The sequence below is a fragment of the Pygoscelis adeliae genome, unplaced genomic scaffold (assembly GCF_000699105.1).
Source record: "Pygoscelis adeliae isolate BGI_AS28 unplaced genomic scaffold, ASM69910v1 Scaffold27, whole genome shotgun sequence".
In the NCBI taxonomy this organism is placed as follows: Eukaryota; Metazoa; Chordata; class Aves; order Sphenisciformes; family Spheniscidae; genus Pygoscelis; species Pygoscelis adeliae.
The window spans coordinates 4,479,491-4,501,243 of NW_008825410.1; the positions used below are offsets into that span (position 1 = coordinate 4,479,491).

At 40.0% G+C, this 21,753-nt stretch overlaps 1 protein-coding gene across 1 annotated transcript in view; it reads right to left on the reverse strand.

The window, feature by feature from the left end:
- Nucleotides 1–21,753, reverse strand: part of ADAM22 (ADAM metallopeptidase domain 22) — a 123,101-nt gene that overhangs the window by 14,705 nt on the left and 86,643 nt on the right. Inside the window, exons 15-28 of the mRNA XM_009330594.1 lie at nt 17,802–17,873; nt 17,063–17,155; nt 14,829–14,909; nt 14,550–14,600; nt 14,201–14,264; nt 13,564–13,669; nt 12,367–12,483; nt 11,480–11,648; nt 10,401–10,509; nt 9,347–9,437; nt 7,992–8,009; nt 4,913–5,107; nt 1,299–1,399; nt 654–720 (exon numbers count right to left, since the gene is read on the reverse strand). Of these exons, the coding sequence (XP_009328869.1) occupies nt 654–720; nt 1,299–1,399; nt 4,913–5,107; nt 7,992–8,009; nt 9,347–9,437; nt 10,401–10,509; nt 11,480–11,648; nt 12,367–12,483; nt 13,564–13,669; nt 14,201–14,264; nt 14,550–14,600; nt 14,829–14,909; nt 17,063–17,155; nt 17,802–17,873 (1,334 nt within the window). The remainder of the gene's footprint in view (nt 1–653; nt 721–1,298; nt 1,400–4,912; nt 5,108–7,991; nt 8,010–9,346; nt 9,438–10,400; nt 10,510–11,479; nt 11,649–12,366; nt 12,484–13,563; nt 13,670–14,200; nt 14,265–14,549; nt 14,601–14,828; nt 14,910–17,062; nt 17,156–17,801; nt 17,874–21,753) is intronic.

A 21,753-nucleotide genomic window follows, 5' to 3' on the forward strand; every position in this document is an offset into this window, starting at 1 on the left:
CCCCTTCCCTAGGGGGAGCACTGCACACGTGGGCTCTTCAGTAAATGTAACCAACAAATCAATATAGAAAGCAACTCTAAGCCATACTGGAAAGGTCTGGGGATCAGTTGCTTGGTAAAGACTCTCATTACCCATTTATTGCAGGGCTTACTCAAGACAGGCTGTTTCAGGCTTACAACAATAAACTTCAGAGTACTCTCAAAGCAGACAGATACCTCTCCTAAAACCTCCAGGCAGGTACGCAAAGATACAAATCTCTGACTCTGCAATGGCCCAACCCAAGGTGAAGACAAGGGTAGGAAACAGGTTATCAGAAATTCAGTATTGAACCAGGATACACTCAGCAATGGCAGTTTACTGTAGACAAAAGCCTGCAGTGATGGTGCAGGCTGCCACCATCATTGGGAATTGCTATGGGAACGACTGTGAGGAAGCCTACATAAAAAAGAAAATTGATAGTTAATTTTTAAAGAATACATAAAAAGAGCTTGAAATATATTAGCCAAACCATTTACCAGACTATCAGTCAGCAATCAGAATGGGCCACAGAGCAAAAATGAGCTGTCTACTTTTCAGTACTCTTAATCTCCATCTACAAAACACAAATATGAAAACTGTACTTTTTGGCTCTGCTTTTATAAGTTCAGACTTACTCAGTTGAATTAGACCGTGGCCTAAATCTTTTGCCTCTGACTTTCTTTCTGTTTCCTCCTATATTACCTGAAAGAAATCAAAGGATAAAGACAGACGGTAAAACAACTTGAAACTCACCTGCATCCCATGCCAAACTGTATATTCTTTTTGCATCCCCAGCAAGAGTCGTTACCTCATTAGCTTTAACCATTTAAAAGTCACAGGTCAGTCCCTCTTGATTTACCTCAGACCAGGTAAACTTGACACTTAGGTGATCTTTCTCTACTTTTTGCTGCAACTGTGCAGAGCAAAAAACTCCTTAATTTCAGCTTTCATTTGAGAAAATCGCTACAATTCAAAAAAACCAACTGAACACTGCCTGATAAAATCACAGAAGCTGGCAAGAGTGAATAGACTTCTTCCTCTTTCTCATGTTAGCTCACACTGGAGGAATGGGAGAAATTAAATGTCATTTCTATGTGCCAAAGCATTGTGCGAAAAAGGTACTTGTGTAGGGTGCTTCTAAATCCCAATTCCAGCTTAATAACAATTAGCACAATTTTAAGGAGTCATGCTGCTGTCCTAAGATCAGCCAAACTTTCAGCAGAGCAGCAATGGCTCAGAGGCTGGTTTCTACTGCGGCCAGCATAGAGGTTCACACTTACCTTGCCAAGAATTACTCCTAGGCCTCCCATTTTCACAAATGTCTGAAATATGTTTTGTGTCTGGGATCCTTTCACTCCAGGAATGAGATAATCCATTTGACCTGGAATAGGAGGGCTCAGATGCGGTTATTGTTAAGGGTATTGTCTCACATCAATGTTAGTTCAGCGGTTGAGAGAGTCACATTCCCAAGGCTGGTGGCATAACACAGCCTAAGGTCTGTCTGCACCAGCAGAGCATCCAGGATTTCTGGTTAAACCCTGCAGTTACACTTTGCCAGTTGTCCCTGCAGTCGTTTGGTGTATCCATATTCAAGAGCCAGGCTTCAGCACTGCTTTCTCCCATGTCTACTGTGGAAAGCACAAATACCAGTGCACACCAGATTTCCAGCTCTGCCCTAGTTCTTAGCTGGAAGATGCTCTTCCAACTGTGCTCGTCTCAAGGTGTTTTTTCCTCACATCCCACCTGCAGGCTGCGCACTCCCTCCTTGTGCTGTTGCAGGAAAGCTGGGACTGCTTCCCTCTACCCACTGCGACAAGTCTCAGGGGTCCAGGAGTCTGCGATGAACATCCTCCCACCCACAGCTGGTAGCTCCAGCGGAGGGTAACTCTGTCTCATTTTTGCTAATTTTGAATTTTTATTTTTATTTTGTCAGCTAATCACTACAGTATATAATTTTAATGCCAAACTCAAAGCCAAAAACAGTCTTTATATCTAGGTGCTTGGTGCAAACTAAAGTTTTTCTTTCTTCTTGTATTCCCTCTAAGAGCCAGAGATGTGTCTGGCAAGGTCCAACACATGGGGTTTTGCAACAGGCTCCCTCCTGTTGAACTAGAGCTGCTGCTCAGCTGTTCGCCACGAGATCTACAATTATTACCAAAAGAAAAGAAGACAAGTTCAAAACTGGTCAGAATAGATGGCTTATCTATTACAAAGAAGTTTTGCTTAAAGAGTCGTTTGGTGTATCCATATTCAAGAGCCAGGCTTCAGCACTGCTTTCTCCCATGTCTACTGTGGAAAGCACAAATACCAGTGCACACCAGATTTCCAGCTCTGCCCTAGTTCTTAGCTGGAAGATGCTCTTCCAACTGTGCTCGTCTCAAGGTGTTTTTTCCTCACATCCCACCTGCAGGCTGCGCACTCCCTCCTTGTGCTGTTGCAGGAAAGCTGGGACTGCTTCCCTCTACCCACTGCGACAAGTCTCAGGGGTCCAGGAGTCTGCGATGAACCATCCTCCCACCCACAGCTGGTAGCTCCAGTGGAGGGTAACTCTGTCTCATTTTTGCTAATTTGAAATTTTTATTATATTTTGTCAGCTAATCACTACAGTATATAATTTTAATGCCAAACTCAAAGCCAAAAACAGTCTTTATATCTAGGTGCTTGGTGCAAACTAAAGTTTTTCTTTCTTCTTGTATTCCCTCTAAGAGCCAGAGATGTGTCTGGCAAGGTCCAACACATGGGGTTTTGCAACAGGCTCCCTCCTGTTGAACTAGAGCTGCTGCTCAGCTGTTCGCCACGAGATCTACAATTATTACCAAAAGAAAAGAAGACAAGTTCAAAACTGGTCAGAATAGATGGCTTATCTATTACAAAGAAGTTTTGCTTAAAGGATCTATTTCTGTAGTTTTTAAGTCTGAATACTCTTGCATTTTTCAGCCTCCGCTTTCCTGGGAGGGTAGGCATCTGACAGATGCTCTTCAGCTTCCAGAAGACCAGGCTAATCACAGCGACACTGAATTAAGTCCAGGGTTTCATTAATTACTTACTTACAGCATGAAAGGTCTGAGAACCAACAGATCCTTTAACAGATTTTATAATAATTTATTTTCTCCTCCTAATGGTCTCTTTTCAGGTTCAGGAGTGTCTTGCTATGTACTGGTTTTGGTGTTTGCCGTTTCATAATAGGAAGAGTTATCATAAAGTTATCTCTTAATCCTTGAACATCCTAATACTAACACTTCATAGTGCTTTCCAGCATGGAGAAGCCCAGGTGGCTAATGGCCCGGTCACTCTAATGTCTCCCAAGAGATGTCATCCGTATCTGCACACAAAGCAAATCAAAACCAGCTTGCAAGGTAGGAAATAGCACTTTGGGCATTGAAATGGGAGGACTATGTCAGCTCCACCAAAATGTTAATGGAATATTTGTCAGACTTACTTTTCCAGACGTTACAGTGGCACAACATACCTGAACTGGTGGTGGGGAACAACAAAACTCTCTAGTACAGACAGACCTTAGAAGCCATTAGCTTTTTGGAACAAATAATAAACAGAAACACATGAAAGAAATTAAGTATGAAAAGAAACACAGATACTGAATGAAAGAAGAAACATATTAAATGATACTCATTTAAAAACGAACTTTTTTTTCTTAACCGGTATTTGAACCTGCTTACACGAAGCTATGAAAACTTGCTTCCCCAAGACTTTTTAAAAAATTTTATCCAAATGAGAAAAGATTCTCCAACACAAACAGTGCATCATTTAAGATTAACGCTTGCTCCCTGAAAACAAATAATTTATCCACTCATAAATCTAAAAAGCGGAATTTAAAAATTAGAAATCATTAATTAACTATACATTACTACCGCTTTCTTAATAACACATTCATTAGAACAGACTGAATTAAGTTGCATATAGGATCAAGCTGCTATACCCAAATAGCAAATGTCACTGCAAATGTATCCCTTCCATACATTTCTCTTCACTTCCTTTGAAATAACAACAAAGAAAATGGCTTCATCAACTGCACAGTTATAGACTGCTCAGCAAGACAAGAATTGAGAATTGCAGTTTTCTTATGAAGCAGTTCAAGATTGTCTATCCCTCCTATGACATAGTGCTTCTCATAAATTGTTTTAAAGTGCTAGCTGGAGATTTTCATAATTAAAGGATCTCTGACTGCAGATGGATGGTGAGCATCATGACCTAATGACCTTAGCAATTAAAAATAACTCTCAATGCTTTTCAATGAATTTTCCATTTTAAAATGTTGATGGATTTTTAAAGTAACTGGAACAATAACAGAATTAGTGAAATCTGATCAAGGGCAAAATCTAATGCCCTCCTTGGTTACCCATAATAGCAAGCACAAAACTACAGAAAGTCTTTGTAGAATTATTTTCTAAGATAATACTTGGTGACCATTTAGTATACTAGTCTAGTAAGTGGAATAAAATGCAAGCACCATCATCTTTAATGTGAGACAGCAAGAATATTATCCAGAACTGTACGTTAACTCAGTGAATTAATGACGCTGACAAATAAGATATAAAAATAACATTTATATTGAACAGTTTATGTTTATAACTATTATTGAAGCAAGACAGTGTTCCTTTTCTTTGATTACATGACCACGATTTAAAAAAAATGTGGTTCTTCTATTTAGGGTTTTTTTGAGCCAGCAATTATTATTACTGTCTACTTGAAAACAATTCTCAAGCAGGAAGATCATGAAAATACGATTAACCAAAAATTGGTTTACAATGGAAAACTTGTTTATTCTGGACTAATTGTAATAATTAGCAGCTCAGGGCATGTGAGAAAAATCAGTAATCAAAGCACAAAGGATGCTATTTCAAACATTCCACAAAGAAAGAAGAAAGAATCAAACCTGCTGCAAAACAATGAAATGTTCTGACTAATGGAATAATGGGTGATGGAACAGGTAGAAATCTGAAAATGCGACAGAAAAGCAGACCTCTTCTTAGAACTAGATGCAGAGTTTGTGCTGACTCCAGGAGGCATGTCGCTATAAAAAGAGTCGGCCTCTCCAGGCTTTTTTACATAATCTCCCTGGGGTATTTGTCTAAAGTATAATAAACATCGTAGAGTCAGAAAACATGACAGGCACCAGCACACACACAAACATGCACAAATATTAGTTTAAAAGAAACAGGCAAGAATTGCGATCCTTGAGGAAACCTGTTAACCACATACAATAAGCCTATTAATAAATAATTCAACCATCTGAGAGAAAACTCCCACGTGCTTCTGACATGTGCAGAAAAGTGGATTATGTGGTTTTGGTAAGGGAAAACAAGGAACATTTCACTGATAAACTCTGATCACAATTTTCAAAGTGAATAGTTGGTGGTTCTTGAGACATTGGATAACCAAGTTCAGACATTTCAAATGGCTCATTGCACTGGTTGCGAAAAGCATCCCCAGGTGCAGTACAAGTACTGCAGCCTGAGCTGAATGGCATGCCTGCATCAAAAAGGAGTTCAGGAAAAGTTAATGCTTTTTTCCTTCTGAGGTAGATGCTTTCCATTTAATTTTTGTGATCATTATTGAATTCAAGAATAGCAACCTGTTGAGTTGTTTAAGCCTCAGGAGGAGAAAAACATCTAGTTTAACTGTTTTCTTGTGCAGGGGAACTAATACCAGCGTCAGAGGTTCTCAGCTACTCCTGCTTACCACAGTAGACTCAATCTGCCAAGACACACAAGAATAACGCCACACACATCTGACAATAGTTTATCATCCTTTTCCAGTACTAGACGCTTGGTCATGGTGCATAAAACTATCTATGCATTAGAAAGTCCTAATCAAGTTATGCACTTTTTGCAGGTGAATTCATTGCCAGCAGAAAAACTGCCATGCAAATATTCCAGTTACAGTTCCACCAAGTTGAAAAATCCTCCCTAGGGCAAGTAGCTACTTTGAAAACTGGCTGTATCATAATACCAGCAACTTAATCATCTATTCAGCCTCACACCTTTCAAGGCCTTTTTGCTTCAGTCTGCCCCTATTAAGATGAGCATTTATCAGAAGGTTGATTCACTTTCAGATTGTGTCCAACTACAGACCTGAACTGGGCTCTCTTCATTCCGTATCTGAATTTCTAATGCTCCTAAAGTATTTAAAATATATAATTATATGGCACATAAATCATTAGTGTAACACAGTACTTCCACACTATTTCTTCTAGCATCTCTCGGGTCTCAGTTCTTTCCCCATTCCTTGGCTGGTACATCGGTGTGTTCGGAGTTGACTCAGTGTGGGCAGCTCTGCTCTCCAGGCTTCCTCCAGCAAACTGCCCTTTCGGTACTCCGTCAGAAATAACTTCCCATGTAGATGTCCCCTTTAAGCCACACTATCCCACCTCGCAGAATCCTTCCTAATTTGCTCTTTTTATTACTTTCATTTTACTCATTTCAGCTGCTTAGTACTACCAAATATCATTCCTTATGTAATGCTCAAAAATACCTTAATGGCTTGTTTTCATCTTTATTGAAGGAGTAATCATAAACAATAAAAAAAAAGGACACTCTGGACACTCTGATGGATGTCTGTTTTTTTTCATTTATGGAGCACTCCTTGTACATATCCACAATTATTCTATTTAGAAGTCAGCCTACAGAACTTCATTTTCTGCATGAAGGAGATTTACGTGCTAAATATCTCCATCACCTTTAAAATGATGGAGCCCTCCATCATCTTCAAAAGCCTCAACTTATGCTGGTTTCTACTCTGCCCATGCCCACAGACACAGCTGCAGACTGACCACATACTCACAGCTCTCTGTCCATATACTAATTTCTGGAGACGAGGGAATTTGAAGAAGTTAGATTCTCTAATATTCCGATGCGAACATGCATGGGGCAGCCTCTTTCTGTTTTGGCTGCTCTGTCCTCAGCCAACACTGATACACCCACAGTAGAGTGACTTGATGGCCGTGTTAGTCTGTGCTTATAGATATATCGCGTGCCACTAAGCAGCACCAAACCCTGAAATCCTGCCTTCCTTGTGCCAGGTGACATTTCCTACCCACCAACCTCTCCATAAGGCTTGACTTCGATAGCTTTGCCTTTTTCTCGTTACCGTTCCTGCCACCTATCTGACCTTGTAGTACGCAACCAGCACTTGGCAGAGCTTTTCTGCTTTTTGCAAGTATTTTGAGCCTGGCAGAGAAAGCGCTACACAGGTAGTGGAAATGGAGAACAAGCACAACAGGTAGCAGCAACAAAGCAAGCAGCAGCTTGGACCAGGAGGTGGTGATACAGGCAGAAAACAGGGGAATTTGAGAAACCCTCTTATCTGTGGGGGACTGGAAGAGGAAGGAGCCAACTCCTCCCCAGAAGACCCATCTGCCAGGCAGATGACTGATCAAAGGCAGGTGGTCTTCCAGGAGCCAAACCCCAGTCACGAGGAACTGCTTGGTTTTTGGCCACAAGCTTGAAAGGGCGAAAGCTCAGCCCTGTGCTGAAGACGGTACCATGCTTTAGCTACAAATCAGTAGAGCAGAGTGGCGGGAAAGAATGGGCTCTTCATTCGCACAGCAATTTAACTTCATTGTACTTTTAACTGCAAAGAAGCTCCAGGAATGAATTTGTCTCAAGGCTCCTGAACATCATGTTAATATTAATTATTCAATTCTCAGCCTCCCAAGAACACTTTCATCTCTAATAGCAGATTTTCAGTCTCTCTTATTGGAAATATTCTCCTGTTTTCCTAAATAAAACAGTCTATCTCAGAAGTAAACGTTATTTTTGCTACCGAGTCCAGTGAAATCAGGATTTCAAGCAATGCATTTATACAATAAATACCAATTCTAATATTCAAGCAAATATTCTTTAAAATATGATAGTTCATCACTGTATTTTCTTTATGGAAAACATAGTGATTACTATATGTAAATGAGCAAGAGAGAAGAAAAGCTACCACATTCCATTACTTTTATCACATACCTCTGTCTTCTGTAGTTTCTTTCCATACAAAGAGAAGAGAAAGAAAGAAGAATGAGTTATCAGTATGCAGGTATACATGGTCAGTAAGAGAAAAAAATTGTAAAGACAAAAGCAATGCATGCAGAATGAAATTTTTGCTCCAAATATTTCTACAGAAAACACTTCTGAAATAAACATACTCATAAACATACTAAATCAGAATAAACGAGGAAAAGATATTCATATTGATGGCTAAATAAGTGCTGAGTTGGAGGTGCAGTTCATGATGAGTTTAAGTCTATTCACTGTGAAGCTGCTAGTGAAAAATGCACTCTTGCCCTCCACCACCAAAAACCAATCCCACTGGCTAGATGTGATCTCAGAATGAGCCCTTAACTTTTGGAGTTGTACTCAAAAGAGAAGTCCAGATTTTCAGATAGCCAGAAGCTGAGGGTGATATACCAAAACAGCATAACCTACCTTTTTACTACCCTAGTCTTCATACTTTTTTCCAAATGCTTCTTTCGTTACGTGTTTCTGAGCTGCCCTCAGCCTACCTCAGTCTAACAGACCGGCAGGGAATGTGCCAGTTCGTTACGCCAAACCGCTGGGGCCGTGTTCCAGCTACAGCACTGCCTGCAGCTGAACCTGCCCTGCCCTCCAACCACACCAAGGACCTGTGGAGGAAGGACTTCAAGAGCCAGTCTCACCCAAACACAGGTGACAACGTAAGTACGTTGAATCTTTTTTTAATACCTGCAAAAAACCTAAACCCCCCTGTTTTTAGAAAAAAATCACAAAAGGAGAAAAACTGAAAAAGAGCAGTCAGGCTAAAATAATCCATTTTGCCTTTCCGTGAGTGGAACACTGACAGCTCTACACCAGGAGAGAACTTGCACCTTATTTGCAAATTACAGCTCACTCTCTTGACAAAAAACGTGCCTGAATTAATTTCAGGTTAAGCTGACTGAATATAAACATCTGTTTAAGGAAGCCTATGGTTAAATGCTTTACTGACTGACTGAAGGTTAATCTTGCTAAATCTACTTCATCATTAGGGAAGATTTATAATCATCAGACTGTATTCTTGTATTTCCTTTGTCAGATACAGTAAAATCATAATCTGATAGTCTACAAAAAAAAAAAAAAGAAATAACTAAATAACAATCAATTTCAAACCTGGATCAAACTCTCCAAAACCACATACACATGCAAGAATTGCTTCAAAAATGCTAATACTTTAAAAATGTCACTGTATAAATATAATCCAATTTGGATTTTTTAGATTATGTTTGAATTGTTCTTTTCATAACATAGTCAGCTATCAGATGAAATAAACATTTTTAACTGTATTAAGAAGAACACAATTTACTTACTTGTAACCCCAACCAGTTATTCCTAAAACGAGAGCCAACACTAAAATGGTGCCAGCAATAGCCCCTATTATTATATTTGTGCTAACAACACCTGGAAACACAAGAAAGGGGAAAAATGTACAGGGTTTTAGGAGAAAAATATACAAAAACAGTAAATGCACTGTCTTTCAAAAACCTGCTTGGACAACTCGCACTAGGCTGATTAATTGTAACCAGTGATATAATCTTGAAGTATAGCATGGACATAAAAAGATCATTTGTAAATCAAACTTTGACCTCTGTGTCCGTTTCCCTTAACTGAACACTTGCTACATGGGAAAGTTGTGCCAGGTATGCCAATATAATGTTATCAATATTAAACTGCTGTAGCTTACATCCTTATAACCTGCCTGGCAAATACATGCTTACATTGGAATAAAAGTGACTTTTTTGTTTGTTTTGGCTCAAATCCCTTCCACAGCTGAATAAACTAATCAAAAGAGACATTCTGGAAGATGGTAAAACTGTCCCCCCACAAGGATTTATAATGAAAAAGATTTACACCCTCACTTTTTCACAATATATCTTTCTCTTGTATGCAAGCCAAAAGATGAATAAAAACTGTCACTAAAAAAATGTAAAAGCCTAAAATTTGTGCACCGACATTCTGCATACTGGCCATGTAATAAAAAATTGACTCTACAAATCAAAACCAATCATGTAAGCAACATTACCTTTCCATCTAGATATGAAAAGTCCCAGTAACTTTTTACTTGTCTTAATCTATCAATATACTTAATAAGGCCACTCAGATGACTGGGACAAGCAAGGTACAACCAGACACACTGGTACCAGTCCCGAGAGGTGTACTGAGTGCTTGTGAGCAGCACCGCTCGCATCCAGCCCCAGGTCTGAAACCTCATTCACAGACACAGGGAGGAAGGGAAGGGAATAAGGCTCCTAATGGTGCCTAATGTTGTATGCTAACTGGAAGAGTAGGAGATCCAGTTTTGCTTAATGAACCTTCCTCAAATCCAAGCTTTTCCAGTTATTGGTAAAAATTATAACAACATACCTTTATTGATGGCATCTTTATCAAAAAATATATCATCTTTGATGTGAAAACTGCAGTCATCTCCTCCCCAGAATCGGTCACAGACACACTTTATTTCATTGCTACAAACCTGCAGCCAAAAGTGTAGCTCAGAATAAAATCATAATTATTCCCACAATTAATAACTACAGTATAGGTACAGTCATATAGCACTGATTTTGACTGCCTGCAAAATTTTGCAAAATGTTTTTGATATACAGCATTTTTTAATTTATATGTTAGGTATAAATGTATTAAATGTATTCTTATACTTTATATATAAATGTATGTAATATGTATTAATTACCTTAATATATTTTAATGTAATATATATTTAACAGAGCCATTTATAATTGCTTTGGGAGACTCTGAACCTCAAAGATTTTGTTTTTTCAAAATATGATGAAATGGTTAATTTCAGATAAAAAAGGGAGTTTTAATGCAGTGTAAAAGACAAAAGATGTTATGAGAGACCAACTCCTTTGATCTCAGCTCAGCCGTAGGGACCTGGACACTGCTACAAACCGTGTGAGGGACTATGGGACTCGCCAGGGCCACAGCAAAGCCATAGGCTGTGCACCGAGCGGAGAAGCTGTCACTAGCCAAGAGCCAGCTTGCTGCCCTCTTCTCTAGAGCAAAGTAACTCTCAGCCAACAAAATCCAACAACTTTATGAACCTTCTTGGCTGACATAATATAGAGGGAATTAAAAAAAGCATCTGGAAGAACAGAGACCCAAGTTTCTCAGTTCTTAAACCTTTATATTCTCCAGTACATTGCCTGAGGAAATATCACATTAACAGAAGTGATAGCAAAAGAATTGATTGATAAAATTTTTGCAAAACTAATATGTACTTACTGTGACTCATTGTTTAAGATGCCTTGACTGTGTGCATTATGTTTATTTATGTGCTTCCTCCCCCTTTCCTTTTCAAAAGCTTCTCCAGTTTAAAGACTTCTAGAGTCACGCTGCTGGCTTCCTGAAAGGTCTAGCTAGTACACTACACAACGCCAGATACTCAGCAAAAACAGAAAAAAGGATTAAAGAGTACAAGAACATACACCATGTCCTGAACAAATTTGGCTGTCTGTGGTGCCTGGGCAGGTACTGAAGTTGAAGGCCTCGGTGGGGAGGCAGCGATGCTCAAGGCACACCATGTTCGGCCCACACGGCGTCCCATTCTCCACATAGCCCAGGTCCGTCTCCTCATCGAGCTTCACATGGCCACCACTGCAAGACAACCAAGAGGACCCCGGAGACTTGTGCTTTGATTAGATGGGACTGCTTGAGAAACTGGGCTCTGGGCTGCTGCCTTCATTTCTGTCTGCATTATATGATGCCCGGGACCAGGAAAGAGTAAGTATTGGCTTATTTATCTCACTGGCCCTAACGTGAAACAAACCAAAATGTAGCATACCTACATGAAACAAATGTAATGGTGAAAACAAAGACCATTTTTCCTGTGTAGGAGCTAGTGTTGGATAAAACATTGAGTTTACTCATGTAGGACTTTGTTTCATCTTACAGTTGTGTGAAGCTATGATAACACACCAGGTCTGTAATTGGGATTCAGCTAACATATGGCAACGTATTAAGCTGCCAGTTAGCTTTGGCAGTGCAGGCATATGTCTAAGTATTTTGAGTACATTAAGTACTTCACAAACATTAATTTTATTATTGTAAAATCAAGAGGCCAGAGAAGAGCATTATGTCTCTTCAGGCAAAATTAACTACTACACAGAGGGGACTGCAAAAGCAAAACAGCTGCACTCCTCACACGCAGTCAAGTTCCTGAAGCTTGACAAAGGTTGAGCTAGAATAATGGTTATGTGTAATAGGAAAAAAAAATTTAATGGAAACAGTTGTTCTCCACTTAGGAATGAGAAAGCTGCTTTTCCATGCAAGATGGATATTGATTGTCTGTTCTGTTTTCAGGATTTCCAGTTACCTGCAATTGTAGACTTTTCCAAACTGCAAGATTGACGATGTGATTTCGCCATCAAGTTCTCCAAGTCTGGGCACACTGGATATATTGGAGCACAGAAGGTATCCACAAAGCACATCCCTGCATTGAGAGAATAAACAGATACTCACTGAAAAGAAAATTCAGTGAAAATGGACGATCAAAAAAATGTGTTTTTCTTCACTTGCTTTGTAACATGTTTGTTATTCCTTGCTTTTCTCCCACTGACAGTAACTCCCGTAAATAATGTCTTGTTTCCCAAGAAAACTATTTTCCTCAGAGCTTAGACTGGGAAAAGAGTATTATCAAAATTATCAAAAATATATTATCAAAAATGCTCTGAGTAATAGCAAGCAGTGAGCTGTCAAGAACAAACCACATCAAATTGGTTTATTATCCTATTAAGATACAGCAACTGGCCCGCAGAGAAGAAGCAGTAGATACTGGCTTTAAACAAACTCTCATATGACACATATGTAAGGGAACTAGAGACACCAAGTTTAATTCAACTGTTGAAGGGACTTTACAACTCGTGTGCAGAGACTTGTGCACTGTCTGGCCTCTCCCATATTACTGAATATTTTTTACTCATGAATTTGTAATGGAACAAAAGTAAGGTTATCAAATCTGCACAGAAACGTGGGAAAAGACATTAGTTCACCTGTAGGCAGGACTAAGTATTCAAATGGCATTGACAGAATGGAGAACTCATCTGAAAAACCAGGGTGCGGTTTGGTGAGGACTGGCGAAAGATTCAGAAATAGGCAGAAATAATCAACTGCATAAATACAGAATGTGAAACTGGCTTAGGCAGCAACTTGCAGGAAAAGATGTGGAGGGTTACAATTCGATGAAAACTGAACATGACTTAGCAATGCAATGGCACAGCATAAAAGGCGAACTGAGACATGAAACCACAGGCTGCTCTCCTCTGCCCTGCTAAGCCTCACCAAGAGTACTTTTGGTCCAAGTGCTCCCAAAGCTCAGATGGTACTCTCTTGACAGAAATCATCTCCTCTCAACACCCCTCTCCCTCCAGAATTTCCTGCACTAAGGTCTGCAGAAGAAGGCCGGGAGAAGCCTGTTCTGTACAGAGGCTTTTTGAGCCTCTTCATGCCAGCTAGAGAACTGGATCAGGGATAAAAATCTCATACCAGTTGTTTTCTAAATGGATCAACTTACTGTTTATTGCACTGTATCCAAGAGTCCTTGTCTCTTCCACAGTTCCCTTTCTCAGTCCCCTCAATATTCAGCTTCTCATAGCAGTACCTGTCAGCAGCTGTCACTTCTAAAAACAGAAACAAATCTCTTCTAAGATGATGAAGACTTCAAAAAGCCAGGTCCTGGGAAATGGCGATACACAAGCAAAGCAAGCAGAGCTTCCCAATCTGTGAACTGCAGTACCAATGGTCTGCAAGTGGCCTGTGAAACTCTGCACAGTGTTCTCAATGAAAAGTTTTATGTTGGCACCACAGGACTGTTTTAAGATTTTGTTCAGATTGACCAGGATTTATTGGTCAAAAATGTCCAGAAGCCACTGAAATAAATCAATAAATATGAGTATAGGCTCCCTAGGTGGTTATTAATGAGAAGTTAAACCTAAGACTTCAGAATAGTCACCAGTAAGTTAACCAACACTAGAGAAAGAGCTGGAAAAGAGGATGGAAAGACAAAATGAGGAGGGAAGAGGGGGAGGGACATACAGTCCCAGCTGTTTTTAATGGTTCTGAATATGTTTCTTCCGTAATTTTTCTCAGCTAAGATAATCTTTCAAGCCACATGAACAACAAACAACTTAGAAACAACAGAATTCACTCACTTTCACCCCAGATATATTTACACTGCCGGTCCCTGGTTTTACATCTTCCTCCAAAACAAATACCCTAGAAAGAAAGAAAAGATACAGAAAAAGTTTCAAATAACTTGATTTTCCAAAATATGCATTTGTTTAATATACAGATTTGTCACATGCTTTCTACTGAGGCAACTAATATGTGATTCCACTTTCTGTTCATTTAAATGCTTAGCTCCAAAATATAACTAGCACCCAAACCTCAGGAATGTCAACAGAACTGTCCCAGGTGACTTCCAAAGACCTTAAACCAAAATCTACAAAAAGGAATCTATAAAAGCATAAAGAATGTAAAACAAATTGATGTGCTAATTACCTGCTTGTTATCACATGAATATCCATCCATTTTATGGATATTGGGAGAACACTATAGAAAGAGAAAATAACTAATATATCATAAATCAGACAAGCATGGAAGCAAAGCATACAACAAGTGTCATATGGAAAATTATTTCAGTATCATGCCTTTTTTTTCAGTACCAGCAGGTTTAATACAATTTTTATACACCTTACTATACAAAATAGTAACATCCATAGTGATTGAAAGACTACAGGTGGTTTTTTTCATCTCTTGGATAGAAGATATAAAAATCACCTGACTGGAATTTCCTGTGCAGTTCTCTGCAATATCACAATCATTCACTGCTTCTCTGCACAAAACTCCTTTAGGTTGAAACTGAAAAAAAAGGACAGAAAATTATTGTCTTGATTTCTCCATATCTTGCCTGAAACGCAATGCTTTCTTACGAGTTTTAACTAAAATAAAAAATGCGAAATTTTCATGTGCTGACTGAAGTGGGAAGACTTTCCTTTCCCTGGTGCAGACATTGCACCTGTCAAGCCACCGGCCATTTACTGGTGCAAGTGGTACCACTGAGGCACCAGTACTGAGTACCACTGAGTGCATCGAGTGTGGGGCCGAGCAGGATAAGTGCTCTGCCGGGACACAGGACCCCTGGCGTTTCTCAAATCAATACTGCAGTGGCTTGCAACATTATCTTGACCAGGTCACTGTGCCTTTTTGTGACTATTTTACTCTTCTTTATAAAACAGGGAGAGTGATCCTGATCTTCTTTCTAGGGATGAATAACACTGCAAATCTCTAGGTATAAACACTATGATTATTACAAGGCTCCATTGTAGAACAGAAACTATTAATAAATGTACTGAATTTCATATGGTTTGACACCATTTTCTAAGTGACCAGATATTTAACAAAGAAAAATGTATCAGTGACCTAACATAGGCATTTTGGTTAAAGACTTCTGTGCTAACTCTCAAGACTTGTAAAAGCAGGAAGACATCCCATTAGTGGCAATTGTTAGTGCAGACCTCTTATTTTCCCTGAAAGGTTTCTTAAGTCTGTGATATTCAGTTCATTTTGCAGCTGTGTGACTTTTTTTCCAGATCTGCATGCGCATACATTTTTTTGGGGACAACTGCTAACTCCACAGCTGGTGTGAATGGACACACGTCAGAGCTAGACTCTGGTACTTTCTCAGCCTTCAGCTTATTTTTTCCCTACCAGTCTCTGGAAAAATGCAGACAGACAGGAATATTGTCAGAGACACTACAGATGCTGGGATGTACACCCACCATGTTTTGCTTGCAATCCCTCCATCACTCCTGCTTTCAGGCAGGGTATTACAGGAGAAGGTAACCCCAAGTTTGGGAACTGTTATACATGGTTTTTTGAGTTGTCCTGATTAACACCTCCTAGGGACACGTGTTTTGCAAAATTCTGCCTTTCCTTTCATTGGCTCACCTTCGCCTCGCTGTATATAGATAAACCTTTCTCTCATTTGCAAAAATAATGTAGGTACGCAGAAGCTTAATTTTTTTCTGAGAGTCTTTAATATGGTGCCTATGTGACTTGGATACTTGAACAAAATTCACCCACACTGGTAATCTGCTAATCTTTGATATTATATTAAAAAAAAGGAATGTGCTTAGAGAAATGTGATCTGTTCCAGCATAATCTGTGCTTTTTCTTTTTTTAACATTAGGATGAGCACAAAGTCAAGAATGTGGTCCACAGTTATTACTAATGTTCTTCCTGAGGAAATGAAACCCTCAGATGCCCACAGATAAAGATAAAAATATCACACAGAGTACACCACAGTTTTAATAACATTAATAATAATTATCATTACTACTAAATGAGTATAAACAACTATTTTAAGTCATATTTAGCTGGGCTCCCTTCCTTACAGCCAAGATCTGGCTAAACCTCCTTTTAGTATTTACTGATGTATCAGGAAGAATACCTTATAGTTTACACAGGGCTTGATTCCCTTTACTCAACAGGATTTCAGTCAGTCCAAAGATAAGGAGATACAGGCAGACCTAAGTAAAATGGAAGTCAGGTGTCTTTTAGATGAACGCTTCTGAACAATTCTGTTAGCTGCGGGTTTTTTGGTTTTTTTAAACTATATCCTTCTCTCGGCCCTCTGTGGTACGATCTTCCCATTCAGTCTCATGGGCAAATCCAGAGCAACATGTAAGGCTTTGGGAGCAGCACATGGGTAAGGATGTGCATGTTTAAACAAGGACATCTAACGAAACCTCGTGGAACTTCAACCTGATTCAAACTTGTCTGAAACTGGAAGGCTTTAATTCACCTCTGCATTTGATCACAATCCCTGCCCCAAGAAGCCCAGACTAAAAGACAGAGAATAGCCCCAGACGAACCAGTTTTCAGCCAATTTTAAAAGGCAAGCTTTCAGAAAAGGAAACACAAGGTCTGCAAGGAAAAAGATGTGCTGCGGTGCCTGTAGCCACCTGGATGCATTACTGTCAGGACGCTGCAGTGAAGGTCACTGCCCTTACCCGGCACTTCCGACAGCAAAGCCCGTTGCTGCACTGGGAACCTGCCGTCAGGGTGCAAGTATTGCAGCACTCTCCTCCTTCGCTGGCACACTCCTGGGGAACACACACACTTATAACAGAATACACGGGAAAAGCAGATGAGCCGCAAGCTCTCTTATTACTTCTCGTCTTAGCTTGCTACCTGAACAGATTTTTAACCAGGCTTTTAGGCACCTGGAGGCAGAAAAAAAAGCATGCACTGTCAGGTATGAAGCTCCTGCACAGCTGTTTGCTATGCAATATAGGAAATAATTTTCCTAACTTCACAGTTAGGAATCATTAAATACTGACATTTTAGCACTGACCAGAATCATGTTCCCATCTAGGAAAATACTTTCTTTAACATCCTTTAAGGCTTGATTCTGCACAGGTAGCTATTGCTATTACTCTTCAGAATTTATGTGTGATAAAATAAAAAAGCTGGCCCACATTGTGTTAAACATGATGGAAAAAGGCAGGAAATGATGAATCCCTTGCCACAGGACCTTAACATTGCTTGTCTTCCTCCACTTAATGTCAACAGTAGTGATGGGCAGCACCCACATTGTGTTAAACATGATGGAAAAAGGTAAAAAATGATGAATCCTTTGCCACAGGACCTTAACATTGCCTGTCTTCCTCCACTTAATATCAACGGCAGTGATGAGCAGCACCGCGTCCTGGAGAATCTAGTTGCTAATTTAAAGTACATTGCACTTACTGCTATTGTCCCACAGTCACACTCTTCTCCATCTTCCACAAAGCCATTGCCACATTCTGGAGGATCCAGAAGCTGCAGGGCAAAATCAGAAATCAAAGGGCATGTGTCTCCTAAGGGAATCATTGTCATATTTATTCTGTACAACATGGGGTTTTTTAGCTAGCACTCCAAATGCATTAACCAAAACACAGTACCCACAACTCAGGAAGAAGCAGACTAGAAACAACACAAACGCAATGTGAGAGAACGAACAATGCTGTGAATTAATTCAGCAATACTGCAGAGTCACATGGAGTCTTCTGTGTGAGACTGCCATTTTTACAGCAGATTCAGTTTGAGCAGAAGCCACAATCAAAACAAAAGGTGTGACAATAAAAGAAAAAATTTAAAACAATATGACATTTTCATTATCATCACAGGGGTTGCAATTGCTGTTGTTCTGGAATTCAAGTGATGAGGGCTGTGTCCCCGGTTGACACCTGCATAATACCTCCAGAAGGAATAGCCATAAAAAATTGTCCTATGGGAGCATGTGGCTCAGAAATGCAGGGAGAGGGGAGAGGCTGGGTTTCTTTGTCAGTTTTTGTGGCAGTCGGATGCTTTTTCCTTCCCTTTTTCTCTACCACAGTTGGGAACTTTCAGCAGTTTTCCATGAGCATGTGTCACAGACATATCAGAAAGTATAGCTGGTGAGGCTTCCTCCCCTTCCCTTCAGCCTCCCCGCTAAACTGTAACTTAAAATGTCTAAATCTGTATATTTGTACCAGTACTTTCCTTTCCTAGAGGCAAAATTCATTCACCATTTTTCACGTAGGACCCATGCTATGTTATCTTTTAATGGACGCCTATACTCTGTTCTTTTCAGTTTCATTGCTTCCGTTTTCCTAAAATTTCTAGAGGTAATTCTTCAAGAAGAAATAACATGGGCATAACATTGGGCATAACAAAACATAAGAGTACTTTTACTACATAAACAAGAAGTCATATAAGCGTGTCACCAAGCCTAAAATTTTGCAGATTGTCCTCCGAGTTCTCCAATTAAACTAGGATCGTTCCAGAAACCACTCTGCTTACGAGCCATCTGCACAAGTATATTGCTCATGGTGTACAGTGCATTTTTCTCTGGCTGCTGCCTTTCTGCCAGTAGCCCACAGGATGGAGCATCATCCCGCGTACTTCGCTGTGCCACAAACCAGCCTGAGGCTTGTGGTACAGGCTGACATGCTATTATTAGATCCCCCTATTGAAATGGAAATTTGACTGCAGCATGAAATGCATATGTAGAATGTTACATTAAATGTAAGCAAGCAATTATCTTTTAGAACTATTAAAGAGTTGTTAAAAATGCTTGTTTCCATCGTATTTTCCCAGACATCTTAACTTCTTCAGTATCTCTAGGTGTGATGCACAATACAGACAAGTAGATGGCAGTAACAGAGGGTCCTGCCTTGAAACATTGGGCCAATTTGCTGCAGTAAATAGGGACAGCTAAATATGAAATGGAAGAAAAAAAATGAAAAGCAAATTGGGTAACTTTTCCCCAAAAGTCATATAACTCATCCATTCATCTGAAAAGAGCATATGCTCAATCTGCTCCAGCAGTCACTGGTGTCATTTTCGGGATCACAGCTGATCTTACAGTGGAGCACTGTCAAACACTGCACCTTGTCACATCAGTTTTCCTTTATCTCGTATTTCTTGAAAAGCAAAAGTAAGTTTGTGTTTCACCACCTTTGCTAGGAAACACGTCTTTGACAGCCTTGTGAATTAGACAGACATCCATTGACAATAACTTTAAACCAACACAAACAACAATACATAAAAGAGTCTAAATCACCCTGGCTTCCACATCTAACTTTCACATTTCCACATGCCATTAGAAAAAATTGTAAATGCTGCCAATCTAAATTGAGATGAGAGTAATTGGATTTTTCCAAGTGACAGATGTGTAAATGAACATAATCGCTACAACAAGCCCAAATAAGACATATTACACTATGGAAACAATTCACTCACCAAAGAAATAAAACCACCAATATTTCTCTCAACATTTAATGAGATGGGAAAAAGCAAAATTCTAAAATGCAGGTGCATTTTAAAGAATGAAAAATATTACATCTTATTAATGAATTACAGTGCTACCTCTCCACTTTTAATAATACATTCTTCCTTGAAAAGGAGACCTTTGAGAGATAAGCAGACTCAGGTTATCCAGATTTGATGCCTTCTCTTCCCCTCTCTAACATTTATGGAAATTCTGTGATTGTTGGAACATGCACTTTTTCTCAGTCGCTCCAGGAGGAACGTGCAGCACTCCAGAATTGACTTTCTCTTTTACATCTTTGACCACCTCAGCTACCAAGTCTTTTTTCCACATTGCACTGTCTTTCTGCCTTAGCCTCTTTCCTTTGCTTGTTGAAAGACAGCCATTAAATAGAGGATAACACTAATTATATATAGAAAAGAGTCAAGATCATTATCCTGATTACTTTACATTTTAACACATGCTTCAGTAAATGGAGCAGGAATATACTGAAACTCTGCTGCAAACCCTCCATTGCAGAAGTGCTTGCATCTTGGCTGGAGTTTCTTAAGCCTTCTTTTGTATTTATCTCCCTTAAATGTCTCAGTTAATCATTTCATACTCTTTGCATCCTTCACGTGAATATACCTGTTTAGCAGGCCAAAATTGAGATAACAGAAGCAAAGAAAAGGCGAATACTATCTCAAGAGATATTCCCCACTTCTGCTTTCCAAGACTCATGCAGCAAGACCTCTGATTTCGTACTTTAGAGGCAAGTTTGGAGGGGATGGGTCAATCATTTAAGTGGGTCCCAATGCTTTTGTAGCTCTCCTGCCCCCCAGGCTTTAAGAAGGTAACACACCCTGCTAAATGAGGCAAGGTACAGTGGCACTGAGGACCAGGGTCCAGCAGGGATTTGCCAGCCTTCCCCGCCTGGGGGACTCCCCAGCACAAGGCAGGGTTGCGCAGAGCCACATGAGCTGGCTCGGAAGGAGCTAACACAGGGCTAAGATGATCTGAGTGCCTCTCAACAAACACGTTTCTTCCCCAGCACACGCGGTTCAGAGGATGACAGACCCTGGTGACAGTGATGGGGACCATGAGGACAGTGCCTGGGGAATGAGGAGTGTGACGGGCGCCCAGCAGCCACGGGCTCTCCTAGTGACTGTCCCCTACTCCTTGGGGCTTTCTCTCCTGCTCTGCTTCTTCCAGCTTTAGAAAAACTAGTCCATTTCCAAACTCTGTTCTGAGAGCCACTGTAAAAACTTCTCCTTCTCCGAACAGGGAGAATATCACAACCACTGGTAACTGCTGGTGCCTGCAAAGCCGTTGGGCTGCACGGCAGTGCTCCCCCTGCAGAGGCTCTGGGAGCTGTGTCTTTATCTTGGGACACATGTGAAATAAAAGCAATCTTACCTCAGCTTCCAGAGATTTGTACCAAAAGACATCAGTTCAATGCAAATTAGAAATCAAACTGCAAAAATTTACCAAGACACTTGAAACCTCAGCAAATACATTCAGCAATATATTGTATTTAACATATTCAGAACACACTGTGTGAGGGATGGTTCTAGATCAAAGCCTGTGGGAACTCTGTTGGACATGAAAACACTTATTAAAAAATTATTTAAATATAATTTCAAAACAACTATGAACTAAAATCAGCTACTTTCACTCATATCATAGAATCATAGAATGGTTTGGGTTGGAAGGGACCTCTAAAGGTCATCTAGTCCAACCCCCATGCCATGGGCAGGGACATCTTCAACTCGATCAGGTTGCTCAGAGCCCCGTCCAATCTGACCTGGAATGTTTCCAGGGATGGGGCATCCACCACCTCTCTGGGCAACCTGTGCCAGTGCTTCACCACCCTCAGCGTAAAAAATTTCTTCCTTAGATCTAGTCTAAATCTACCCCCCTTTAGTTTAA